Raw genomic sequence first — 13,215 nt, 5'->3', positions numbered from 1 at the left:
TTTATTGTTTTTAATGTTTGCTTAAGTTGTTGTTAGTTCTGAAAGCTGGTGTTATTCCTTTCTTTTTTATGTATCTGGCTATTTTTGTTGTTATTTTGCCAGTATATGTGAGAGAGCAGAAGGTACTGGGTTTTTTCTGTGGTGGTGGATTCACTAATTTCAAGGCTTTCTTATGGAGTTTTTGGTTTAAAATGTTGTTAACTGTTTGTTCGTTATAGCCATAGTTCGAGACAGAACTAAATATCATTAGACAAATAGCAGTAAACAATGGCTATAACGAACAAACAGTTAACAACATTTTAAACCAAAAACTCCATAAGAAAGCCTTGAAATTAGTGTATCCACCACCACAGAAAAAACCCAGTACCTTCTGCTCTCTCACATATACTGGCAAAATAACAACAAAAATAGCCAGATACATAAAAAAGAAAGGAATAACACCAGCTTTCAGAACTAACAACAATTTAAGCAAACATATTAAAAACAATAAAAGTCGAAAAAGAAAGCAACTACAGAGTGGTGTGTACAAACTAACTTGTGGTGACTGTCCGAAAACTTACATCGGTCAAACTGGCAGAACTTTTGACAAACGGATAGCAGAACACAAAAGGGCTTTCAACAATAGAAAAACAGACACTTCTACATACGCACTTCACCTTCTAGATCATAATCATTCTTTCAATGAAGAGTTTCAAATTCTACATATTCAAAATAAAGGCCTTAAGCTATCACTTTTAGAATCAATGGAAATTAATAAATTGAAAAATACAGATATAATTCTGAATGACCAACTCGAGACAAACAGCTCCCCACTCCTCAACCTCTTCAGTTAAAGACTTAAAAAGACAAACACATTGTAAAATATATCACTTGAGAAAGGCACGTTGCCGAAACAGCTGTAGTAATAACATAGTTGTAATAAATTTTGTGGAAGTATAGAAAACAAACGTTTTTCAGTGTTTTATTGTGAGATAAAATGAAATGTTTCGTTAAAAATAAATAAACATTTTCAATTTCGTTGCAAGACGAAACTACAGTCGTATTATATTTTTGTTCAATCAGAGAGTGTTGCAAGCACCCCTACCGGTTTCGAGACTTACTAGTCTCTCATCAGGAGGTGCATATGCAGTTCTATATGACTGAACCAGAATAATCCCCGGCGTCCAGTCTCGGATTACAACGAACATAGCAGATGTCGCTAGGGCATCCCTGCCATTTCGTTCGTTGCAATCCGAGACTGTACGTCGGGGATTATTCTGGTTCAGTCAGAGAGAACTGCATATGCACCTCCTGATGAGAGACTAGTACGGCTCGAAACCGATAGGGGTGCTTGCAACACTCTCTGATTGAACAAAAATATAATACGGCTGTAGTTTCGTATTGCAACGAAATTTAAAATGTTTATTCATTTTTAATTTGCCTTTTTACTCCACTCCGAAGTACGGTGGGATCCATTTTCGCTTAAACTTTATCGCGCTAAGCAGATGGGACGTGAATTATAAATTGTAAAATTCCCGTATCTTCTTTAGCCTCAGTATCCGTTATGGCTTGCATTTTTAGAAGCCTCGGAGGTATAACCAGAAAATGGTCCCAAAGAAAAAACAAAAATAATGAGATTTGACAGAAACTTTGAAAACAAAAAGGTTAGAGTAGGAGAATACATTTTTGAAGAAGTCGAAAAATTTAAGTATTTGGGAATCTTTTTTTTTTCTTTAAGCCCTCCTCTTGTACCTTACGGTGTCGAGGTAAGTGGAGAAATGAGACGTCTCCATGCCTTTCGGTCGGTAGCTAGTCTTTCTGCTTCTCTCCACCCAATATTTCTTTTTCCGCAAGCCTTTCCAATATTTGCATTTCACGTTCTTGCTGGCCTGCCTCTTCTTCGTTTGTTGTCAGATGCCGCTTTCCATACCCTCTTTACAGTTCTACCTTCACTCATTCTCGCCATATGTCCGAACCACGATAACTGTTTCGTTTCAAGTCTGTCTAAGCTCCTTCCAACACCGCACCTTTCACGTATGTCTTCATTTCTTATACGATCACGTCTGGTCACCCCGGATACCGCACGTAAATATCGCATTTCGCATGCTTGGATTTTACTACGGATGTTGTCGTTCACTGTCCACGTTTCACTACCGTAGAGTAGCACCGGCTCGTATACGGTTTGAAATACTTTCATTTTTGTTTTCAGGCTTACTTCTTTCTTCCTAATAAAAATTTTTGGAATATTAATAACAAACAATGGAAAAAGAGAAACAAAAATCAAAGAAAGGATTATTACAGCAAATAAGAGCTTTCATGCAAATAAAAAATTACTAAAAAATAAGATATTAAGCAAGAAATCGAAAATGAAGGTATACAAAACAATAATTCAACCGACGATGATGTATGCAGCCGAAACCCTTAGCATGACAAAAAAAACAAGAAGAAAACCTTAGAATACAAAAAAAAAATACTAAGAGCAATATTAGGACCAATAAAAATAAATAACAATGAATTTAGACAAAGAACGAACCTTGAGCTACTAGAATAAATTAAGGAATATACAGGGTGTAACCAAAATACAGGTCATAAATGAAATCACATATTCTGGGACCAAAAATAGTTCGAATGAACCTAACTTACCTTAGTACAAATATGCACATAAAAAAAGTTACAGTCCTTTGAAGTTACAAAATGAAAATCGATTTTTTCGAATATATCGAAAACTGTTGGAGATTTTTTATTGAAAATGGACATGTGGCATTCTTATGGAAGGAGCACCTTAAAGAAAAATTATAGTGAAATTTGTGCAGCCCATAAAAATTGTATGGGGATTTTGTTCCCTTAAACCCCCCCAAACTTTTGTGTACGTCTCAATTAAATTATTATTGTGGTACCGTTAGTTAAACTCAATATTATTAAAACTTTTTTGCCTCTTAGTATTTTTTCGATAAGGCAGTTTTTATCGAGTTGAGGCTTATTCTTCAATATGTTTACATAAACATTTTATGGGGGTTTTGTTCTTTTAAACCCCCCAAATGTTTGTGTACGTTCCAGTATTTTTAAAACTTTTTTGCCTCTTTGTATTTTTTCAAAAAGGCACCTTTTATCGAGATGTGACTTCTTTTTTAATATGGTTCCAAATAGCCCTAAAAATGTAAATCATAAATAAATGTATTATTACCAAGTCTCCATAATCGTACTAACCATATACAAAAATGTGGTGGATTTGAAAAATATTCGAAATATCTCGATAAAAACTGATTTTTCGAAAAAGTACTAAGAGGCAAAAAAGTTTTAAAAACATTGTTTTTAACTAATGGTACTACAATAATAATTTAATTGAAACGTACACAAAAGTTTGGGGGGGTTTAAAGAAAAAAACCCCCATAAAATTGTTATGAGGTGTCCAAATTTCACTATAATTTTTTCATAAGATGCTACTGCCATAAGAATGCCACATGTCCATTTTTAATAAAAAACCTCCAATAGTTTTCGATACATTCGAAAAAATCGATTTTCATTTTGTAACTTAAAAGGGCTGTAACTTTTTTTATGTGCACATTTGTACTAAGGTAAGTTAAGTTCAATCGAATTATTTTTGGTCCCAGAATATGTGATTAAATTTATGACCTGTATGTTTGTTACACCCTGTATAGTGTGTAAAATAAAACACCAAAGAGCAAAATGGCTAGGACCCGTTTGGAGATCAGGATTAACTACGACTATATTCTCAATATTGGAATAGACACCAGCTGACAAACGAAGACGTGGAAGACCAAGATCTACATGGTTACAAGAAGTAGTAAATGATCTTAACAAGGCGGGCATACGACAATGGAAAGAAAAAACCAGAGATACGAAAGAGTGGAGAAAAATAAACGAGAAAATTAAATAAAGAACATGAGGACTGATCTACCTCAAAATATAGATCTAAAGAGCTTAAGCGGCGTAACCCCTAAAGGGGTGTTTAGCCACATTTCGTATTAATTTGTTTACTAGACAATTATATTTGGTTTTGATTCAGAGCACCTCAAGGGCCGTTCTGCCGAATCCAAGAGCAGGAAATGTACGTAAACGGATGGTGGTGGTATCCATCCATCCATTAAACCTTAAACTGTCTTTACCTTGGTTCTACTCACATTTTGAGTACTAGGAAGCAAAAATTCGTTGGAGTTTTAGTTTTACCTATATAAATAGACGGGTTGTGGAATACATATTGTAGATTCCCCATGTCTATTAATTTATCGTTCCGTTCGCCTTGCAAATTGTAGAATGCTCGGATTAAGGTTGTGGTTGTTACCAGAATTTTCCTTTCCGCCACAAGAAATCTATAATAGTGCTTCTGTTCTATAGATTTGTCGTTGTTAAAATTAAATAAATCATCTTTAGTATGCTCTCAACAAGATTTTTTCATAGATTTATCTTCGTATAAAATATATCAAAGAATATAATTCACTTACCGTTATCAATGCATTTCTATCATCAGTAAAAGAAGAAGAAGTATATAATGCTTTTAATTTTTTACCAACGTTTTCTCTGTCTTCTACAGATACATTGAGGGATTGTAATACATTTGCTGGATTTTCATCAAGTAATTTGGCCCTTTCTTCGATACTTTGTTCTCCAATTTCTAAAAAAATGGTATTTAAATTCAATATAGACGTAAAAAGATCAAGAGATATTTTTCTAATTTTGACATTTAAGTTGCAAAGTTAAAACTAGTAGTCAACTAAGTTAGAAACACGAATACAAACTAATTCCTGGTTGCACCAACAAATCTTAAGCTCAAGACGTGGTTTAAGCTCAGCTTGCGAAACATAAGCGTTACACCATTGAGTCTTAGATCAATGTTCAGCTTGTGACAATAGATTGCCATACGGATTGGATTGATAACAATCGAAAATTATGGTGCAAAGTAAGTTCAACTTAAAGCGTCCCTATCTATAAGCTGAGCTGGGCTAAGCTGGAGCTTAGGATGGTGCAACCAGGCATAAGATTGTTGGTGCATAAGCTTGTTGGTGCAACAAGGCATAAGATTTTATAAGTAAAAAATTGTAGATTTGTTGTAAAAGGTATATTTTAAAATACCCTAAATAAGGGTCACATTAAGACAAAACGTTTTCGGATTAAGAAATTCATCATCAGTGTTCTAAAAGCCCTAAAATTAAGTATAACCTAACTAATTGAGAAAAAGTTAAAAAGTTGACAGATGTTTTAAAAAACAAGAGGCCATACTTACAAAAATAGCATGCCTGAGCCACCAAAATGTGTTGGGTAAAAACCCTTTAAATGTGAACGCTTATGTAACGATACATATTTATATAATGGTTAAATGATGTTCCAGATACGCCTGGATGTTACCCAGGGCAACACAGGACTCTTCCCACGTGGTTGGAATTTTTTTTTGAGAAATAATGATGTTTTCCATTTCATAGGGATTTCGCTTGAGTTTATGTTATTGCTAGTCTTAAAAAGGACATACAGTTGAGTCCGCGAGTCTTTACCCGTGCGTCATTAATACCTGGCGAGATAAAACACATACTTTTTATCTAGCATCATTCTCTTCCAAGCATGAAACTCGTGACAAACCAGCTGCCGTTTGTTATTAAGAGTAAACAGTAGCGATCAACAGGTAGCAATAAAATATAACTTCGGGAGATAGTATCATAAACTTTGGCAACATTGGTAATCTTTGACATTATGTAAGATTAATATTATTGACAATTTAACTCATAGGCGCGCTAAATGGAAGTAACCGAAAACAATTTTGTTATTAGTAAATAAATATTTATAAAAATAAATCCAAATGGGTGAAAATTTTATGTTAACATAGGTATTTGTACGAAAAAATAATAATAAATAATAATTTCATTGTGAAGCGAAACGAGAGCAGTCTTATTTTATTTAGTTCATAGAGCGCCAAAGGCACTCTAGAACACCTTTTAACCCTTCTTAGGGTCCCATCAGAGGTGCATATTTCATTCTCTTTGAACTACTAAAATTCGGGCTACCGTTATCGGTTCACAACGAAATGATGGCATGAATTCCGTGGCGGTATCTGCTAAAGACGAACGAAAGTTTTACTTCTAATATTAACAATATCAAAAATAAAATAAAACTTAGAACTAGTCTTCTGGTTAAACCAACCGTGGCTTGTGGCTTCTAAAATTTGCAAGCCAACGAATTGCCGGAGCTAAGAAGGCCGAGGGAAATCTACCAGGTTAAGTGGTACTTCATGAAATGATCAATTATTATTTTGATTAGTTCTACTCGTAATCTGAGTATTCGGAACTAAGCTTTGTTGGAATTTTACCGTGCTGGACAGGCGGGAAGTGAGATGCAGCCTGATAGATCTTCCTCGGCATTGTTAGCTCCTGCACTTTTTATAAAAATACACTTTCTTCAATTTTTTTATCCGATGCCTAGATTTTGTGTCATTTTGGAACTACTAATGAAATAAAAAATTTTAGTAGTTCCAAAATTACACAAAATCTAGGCATCGGATAAAAAAGTTTATTTGAAGAAATTGTATTTTTTTGTTCTTCTTAATGGCGGTACAGGCTCGTTTTTTTAATATTGTATTTAATTACAGAGTAATTTCCACATATTAATATATTTTTCAAATTGGGCCCTGTACCGCCATTCTTTATTTTATTACGAATACGTGTGCCAAATATCTCGAAAAAATATTCAAAATTACAGCCGCAATCTTGGAACGCGTTTTTGCTACCTGTTGATCGCTACTGTATCACCTTTAGCAAAAATAAATTTTTTCGGGTTCAAAAATTGCAATTTTTCGATTTTAAGTTTCACCGCGTTTATCTCGAAAACTATGCATCCTACGAAAAAACTTGTCAGAACAGTTTTTGCTTAGAATGACCCAAAAAATACAAAAAAAATGTTTTGTTTTGCGAGAAATCGCCGTTATGTAATTCCTCAAGTTCTTTGTTTATAACAATCTTATCGACATCCGGATCAACTGTTACCCAACAAATTCGTGTTCTACGGGTCAAGATACATAAAAAAATCTTGGGTAAGACCATCTGAATAAAAGAGGCCGTTGTACCCCCTTGGCGACAGGACTATGAATATCTACCTAAAAAAAATTGGCATTTGTACTGTAGTCAGGATTTCTGTACCTAAACATAGATTTATTACGAATTTCATTTTCATGGTAAACAACTTTTCACACTTTTTTTATGTATGACAACAGTAGATTACTCCTCATAGGTACTTACATTGTTAAAATTTGTGGTGGCTCCAATTTCGATGTTCTCATAATTTTGGCACGGCTTTTAATGGACTTTTTCTTGGAATTATTCGCTTTATTTGTCGTTTGATTAACTTTTCCCATTTCGTTAAACTATTGATAATATGTTAAAAATAAAATATCCTAAATCTTTATACTCGCATTAAAATTCGAAATGTTTTTACGTAAAATATACTTACCTACCTACATAGAACTGAACTAAAACACAATTAACAACAATCTATTATTTCAAACAGACCAACAACTTAAACAACAACAACAAAAATATAATAAATAACTATCAATAAACACTATTTTCCTATGAAACAACTATAACGAATTCTTAAATTAACACACTACTGCACTGGACTGATATCAATAAAGATGACAGAACAAATTAGAGAAAATCTGACGCAGGTTTGTCAAAATGACACTGATAATTTCTCTATGTTGCCTAATTAGTTATTTAGTTATAATATGTTCGATTTCTTGTTAGAAATAAAAAATTTTAGTAGTTCCAAGATTACACAAAATCTAGGCATGCGATAAAAAAGTTTATTTGAAGAAAGTTTATTATTTTTTTCTTCTTAATGGCGGTACAGGCTCCTTTTTTCAATATTTTATTTAGTTATAGAGTAATTTCCACGTACTAACATATTTCTAAAATTGGGCTCTGTACCGCCATTCTTTATTATATTACGAATATGTGTGCCAAATATCTCGACAAAATATTCAAAATTAGAGCCGCAATATTGGAACGCGTTTGCTGCTACCTGTTGCTCGCTACTGTAGCCTCTTAAATAACAACACATGTTATTTTTATGAACCATCTAGACTCAGTGCATTGAAAATAGATAGGTACAAAAAAAGACGATTCGGTATGTTTTCATATTTTAAGCACAATTTGTTTGACGTTTCTGCTTTGTTTACTTTTGTGGCTGTCAATCAGTTGAATTGTTTGCGGTTTTTGTCGAATTTTTGCGTTTTGAAGTTTCTTTATATTACACAAACAGTTGTTTTCACAACTAATTTTATATTGGGCTTTGAAATTTTAAGGTAAATAATTATATTCTGGCAATTAATATTTAAAACATACAAAGCTAACGTCATTCACACAGTAAAGAAATGATTGTGTTTAGATTTCCGTCAAAGTGAATAAAATAACAAAAAGAAAATATGTTGAATTTGATTGAATTTTTTATAAATTGTTTGTTTATTTATTAATCAATAATAATAAAAGAATTTATTAAGCTACTTCAAATGTAGCTGTAATTCTGCATAAAAATTTTGAAGCAAAACTTACATTTGGCATTCTATATATTTGATAACGTCAAACAGTAGCCATTTTCTGTCAGTTGTTGTTACGTGAAATATATTTCCGACTTATTTCGTATGCTTTAAATGATGACGCACGAGTAAAGACTCGCGGACTCAACTGTATTACACGTAGAGAGATATACAACTTGCTCCAAGTCATTATGCAGGGATAGATCAAAGGAAAAAGAAGCATGGGGAGAGATAGAATATCATGGCTGCGCAACCTCCTGAAAAAATTGTAAGGATGTACATCAAATGCACTTTTCAGAGCAGTCGTCTCCAAAGTCCGAATAGCTATGATGATTGACCTCCGTCGCAGAGATGGTACTTGAAGAAGAGTCTTGAAAACCATAAAACATTATATCAAATGAAAGCAAAAAATACATTCAAAATAAGTAGAGCAAAAAATTATTTTTAATAATAAGGAAAGAAAATTATACTTACGTCCTAGGAAAGACAAAGATTCTTCAGAATTGAAGCCGATGAGAACAGGTACAAGGTTAAAACGGCCGTCCAATAGAGCAGCATGCATTGGTTCCGTTATAAAAGCATCATCGTTGTCATCCTCAATAACGGGTTTAAACGTCAAGCCATTCATAAAACCAGCTGTGGCTCCAGAGGTGAACTATTATCAAATGAATTGTTTGTATTTAGAAGTGTAACAGTGGTGTCATGGAAAAATTAGCAGTGCGGGAACGCAGTGCCGGAACGCACTGCTAATTTTCGTTTACAAAACCTAAATTCTCTATTATTTTTTTTCTTTTCTTAACCAGTGCGGGAACGGCGTTCCCACGCGTTCCCACACCATGACACCACTGAAGTGTAATGGTGTAATTTTGTAATGTAATGTAATGTAATGTAGTAGAATATAGAATAATGTTTTAGAAGTATAATGGTGTAAGATGGAGTATAGAGAACAAGAAGAAGAACAGGCTGGCTTCCGCGCTGGAAGGACTTGCACAGATAATGTCTTCTGCCTAAAACAACTAATTGAAACAAAAATTAGCAACCAATCAAGAGACCCATCTCATGTTTGTTGACCTCCTTAAAGCATACGACAGCGTTCCTGTGACAATACTGTGGAAATTACTACAAGAAACTAACATTAGCTACACTCTAATTAAAGCATTAAAAAATCTATAATATGAAAATTCTACATTACAAGTAAAAATTGGCAACACACTATCTAAAAAGTTCATCGTTAACAAGGGTCTGCGCCAGGGCTGCTGTATTTCACCAACGTTGTTCAAGATATATGTTGCAAAATCACTAAACCAGTGGAAACATAAATGTCACGGCATATAGACCTCGGAGAGATTTGTTTATATACCTTACAATTTGTTGATGACCAAGTAATCATAGTTAATGATAAAGACGATCTAGAGTATATAACAAGAAAACTAAAGGAGGAATATGACCAGTGCGGTTTGGAAATTAATGTGGAAAAAACTAAATACCTACCCATAGGAGCTGAGTGAATATACGTACCTGGAAGTAATTTTCGATAGAGCGGAAAAATACAGTATAGCCCGAAATAAACAGTACTGAAACTGAAAAATAAAAAAAGGGTATACTGTGGATGAGGAAATAAAGAAAAGGATAACACAAGGTAGAAGAAGAATTGTAGGAAATAAACAAAAGAAATAAATCAAAAATTAAGGCCATGGAAGTGAACTATTGGAGACGATGTTGCCGGTTCACTAGACTTGATAAAGTGAGAAACAAAGATATTAGGAGAGAAATGGAAATCGATCTAGATATAATAGACACAATCGAAGCTAAAAACTCAACTGGTATGGACACCTTCAGAGAATGCCTGAAAGTGGATGGCCAAAAAAAAATAGAAAAGTGGACTCCACCCACAAGAAGAAAACGAGGTAGACCAAGACGATCCTGGAGCGATGTCGAAGATGCAATGACCACCAGAGATCTAAAAACTGAAGATTGCTTCGACAGAAAACGCTGGAAATTAGGATGCGAGAAGCGGCGTCAGCTGTACAAGACTCGCTTATTATAATTATATATAGAAAAAATCTCAAGAATAAGTTTCTTCTTAGAATTACTCTAATTATTACAAAAAGTAGTTTTGAAGCGGAAAAAGCAATTTTATATATTTTTTTTAAATAGAATTATAAAAAATAATGATGAGACCTAGGATGTATAGTTGTAAAGACAAAATGGGATGAATTGAGCAACGCAGCTCTAAGAGAATGGCCAACCAAGAACCAATAATGAATAAAATAGCAAAGAGACAAAATCGGCATGGGCATCTGATTAGGATCCAACCCAACAGAGTTACAAGAAAAGTCCACGAAGCAAGACCATCGTACAAAGAAAAAGAAAGAGGCCAAAAAAAAATGGATACAGCAAGTAGTAGATTCGGGAAAAGTTAACAAAAATTACTCGAGGCAATTGAAAATAATGGCATGAAAAAAAGAAGAATTAAAGTTATGGGTGAATGAAAATTAAAATAGCTAGACCAAATCCGACACCTTGACAGGGTAAAAGAAAGGGGAAAAAGAGAAGAAGAAAGTTCAAAAATCGTTATAAATAAATAGGGTGTCATTGAAAATTGTCGGTAAACTTTTAAAAATGGCATATTGGCATTATATGCCTGGAAAAAGTTTATTAAGAATAGGTCTGGATCCCGCGTATGAAAAAAAAGTTGATAATAGCAAGCTGAAAATTTGTTAATAACTTAAGGGTGTCTAGTCGGACAAACTTTGATATATGGGAACACTGGAACAGGGGAAGTTTTAATTGAGGAACAGGTTAAAAATTTGGAACGGTCAGACCACGAAAACAGCACATGTATTTTGTCCGACAGAACAGACTTAAACTCTCCGAACAGAGATTAAACTCTCATGCAAAAATCAGACTGCTATTTATCACCAAATGGGCGTTTTAATGAGTAGAACATGTAGAATATGTCAAATAACAGGAATTATGACAGGCGATAAATAGCAGTCTGATTTTTGCATAAGAGTTTAATCTCTGTTCGGAGAGTTTAAGTCAGTTCGCTCGTACAAAATAAATGTGCCGTTTTCGTGGTCTGACGGTTCCAAATTTTTTAACCTGTTTCACAATTAAAACTGCCCCTGTTACAGTCTTCCCATATATGTCAAAGTTTATCCGACTAGACACCCTTAAGCTATTAACAAATTTTCAGCTTGCTATTAATCAACTTTTTTTTCATACGCGGGATCCAGACCTATAAGTAAGCTGAAAATTTGTTAATAGATTAACGGTGTCTATTCGGACAAACTTTGATGTTCGGGACCACTGGAACAGGGGAAGTTTTAATTGTGGAACAAGTTACAGGTTTCGAACGTCAAACTACGAAAACGTCCCATGTATTTTGTCGGACAGAACTTCCAAACTCTCCTGCAAAATTCAGACTGCTATTTATCACCAACATAATTCCTGTCATTTGACATGTTCTACGTGTTGGACTTATTAAAATACACAAACATATTTGTCGTACAAACATTTTTTCATATATTATATAAAGTTTGCTATTGAATAAACTTAAAAACAACCTGCTAGTTTTCACAATTATAAACTAGTCAGGATGACAAGTTCCACAATTAAAATCACGTTCCACAATTAAAACTTCCTCTGTTCCAGTGTTCCCTTGCATCAAAGTTTGTCCAACTAGACACTGTTAAGCCATTATCAAATTTTGAGCTTGCTAATAATAAACTTTTTTTTGGACGCGGGATCCAGGCCTATTTTAATTAATCGATCAAAACAAGTTTCAGTTTATGAAAATATAACTGGAAGCCTACTACCTATACTTAAAAGGGACATTTTATTACATTTTAATCAAATATTTTTGGTAGTGATAGCAATAATAGTGAATAAAAATGGATACCTACCTTACTATTGAGAGCCAATAGATCTGAATAAGATGCTTGTTGCAACAGTTCTAACAAATCTCTTGAGTCGGTTGATGTAAATGAACTGTTTAAGGCTTTACCAAATTCAAATGCCAGTTCTCTATCGTTTGTTGGATAAAAGACACTGGATATTGATGAGCCACTTTCTTGAATAATTCCCCTATATAAGCCTGAAAATTAAAAAAAAAACAACACACATATTTATCAATTATTTATTTATAAAAAGGGAATTATGAAGATGAAAGAAAGAGAGATAGAGAAGATAGAGAGAAAGTGTGAACAAGGAGAAGAAAATCTTACAATGAAAACCTTGTGATGATTATTATAAGTATCATTTTAATATATATTTTTAAATATTTTTCATAGGGCAATGAGCCTTCTATTTTGTATATTTCTATAACATACCTTTAGTTGCTCTACTGAGCAAATGAAATCCAGCAGACATACTTCCAGCACTTTGTCCACCTACTGTTATTTTGTCAGAATCACCTCCAAATTGATGGATATGATCATGTGTCCATTTAAGGGCCAAAAGTTGATCCTTTAGTCCTAAATTACCGGGGATATTTTCATCAAGGGTTGTTAAAAATCCTAGAAGTAAACAAAGAATGAGAATGGTTCCACACTATAAAAAAAATTGAAAAAGATGTTGAAGAAAGTTCACTCTACTAAGTTCATTTCTACCTAACCACTTTAACCTAATCCTTTAACCAATAACCTTTCAAATAAGCTAGCACACGACCCTATTCTCGTCTAAAATAATAAAAA

At 33.7% G+C, this 13,215-nt stretch overlaps 1 protein-coding gene across 1 annotated transcript in view; it reads right to left on the bottom strand.

The window, feature by feature from the left end:
• Positions 1-13,215, bottom strand: part of LOC114336523 (juvenile hormone esterase) — a 41,927-nt gene that overhangs the window by 11,422 nt on the left and 17,290 nt on the right. Inside the window, exons 5-8 of the mRNA XM_050658000.1 lie at positions 12,853-13,038; positions 12,427-12,617; positions 8,993-9,173; positions 4,443-4,612 (exon numbers count right to left, since the gene is read on the bottom strand). Coding sequence (XP_050513957.1) covers positions 4,443-4,612; positions 8,993-9,173; positions 12,427-12,617; positions 12,853-13,038 — 728 coding nt within the window. The remainder of the gene's footprint in view (positions 1-4,442; positions 4,613-8,992; positions 9,174-12,426; positions 12,618-12,852; positions 13,039-13,215) is intronic.

Source organism: Diabrotica virgifera, chromosome 8 (assembly GCF_917563875.1).
Source record: "Diabrotica virgifera virgifera chromosome 8, PGI_DIABVI_V3a".
In the NCBI taxonomy this organism is placed as follows: Eukaryota; Metazoa; Arthropoda; class Insecta; order Coleoptera; family Chrysomelidae; genus Diabrotica; species Diabrotica virgifera.
The sequence above is the reverse complement of the archived record's forward strand: the minus strand, read 5'-3'. Positions and strand labels throughout refer to the sequence as shown.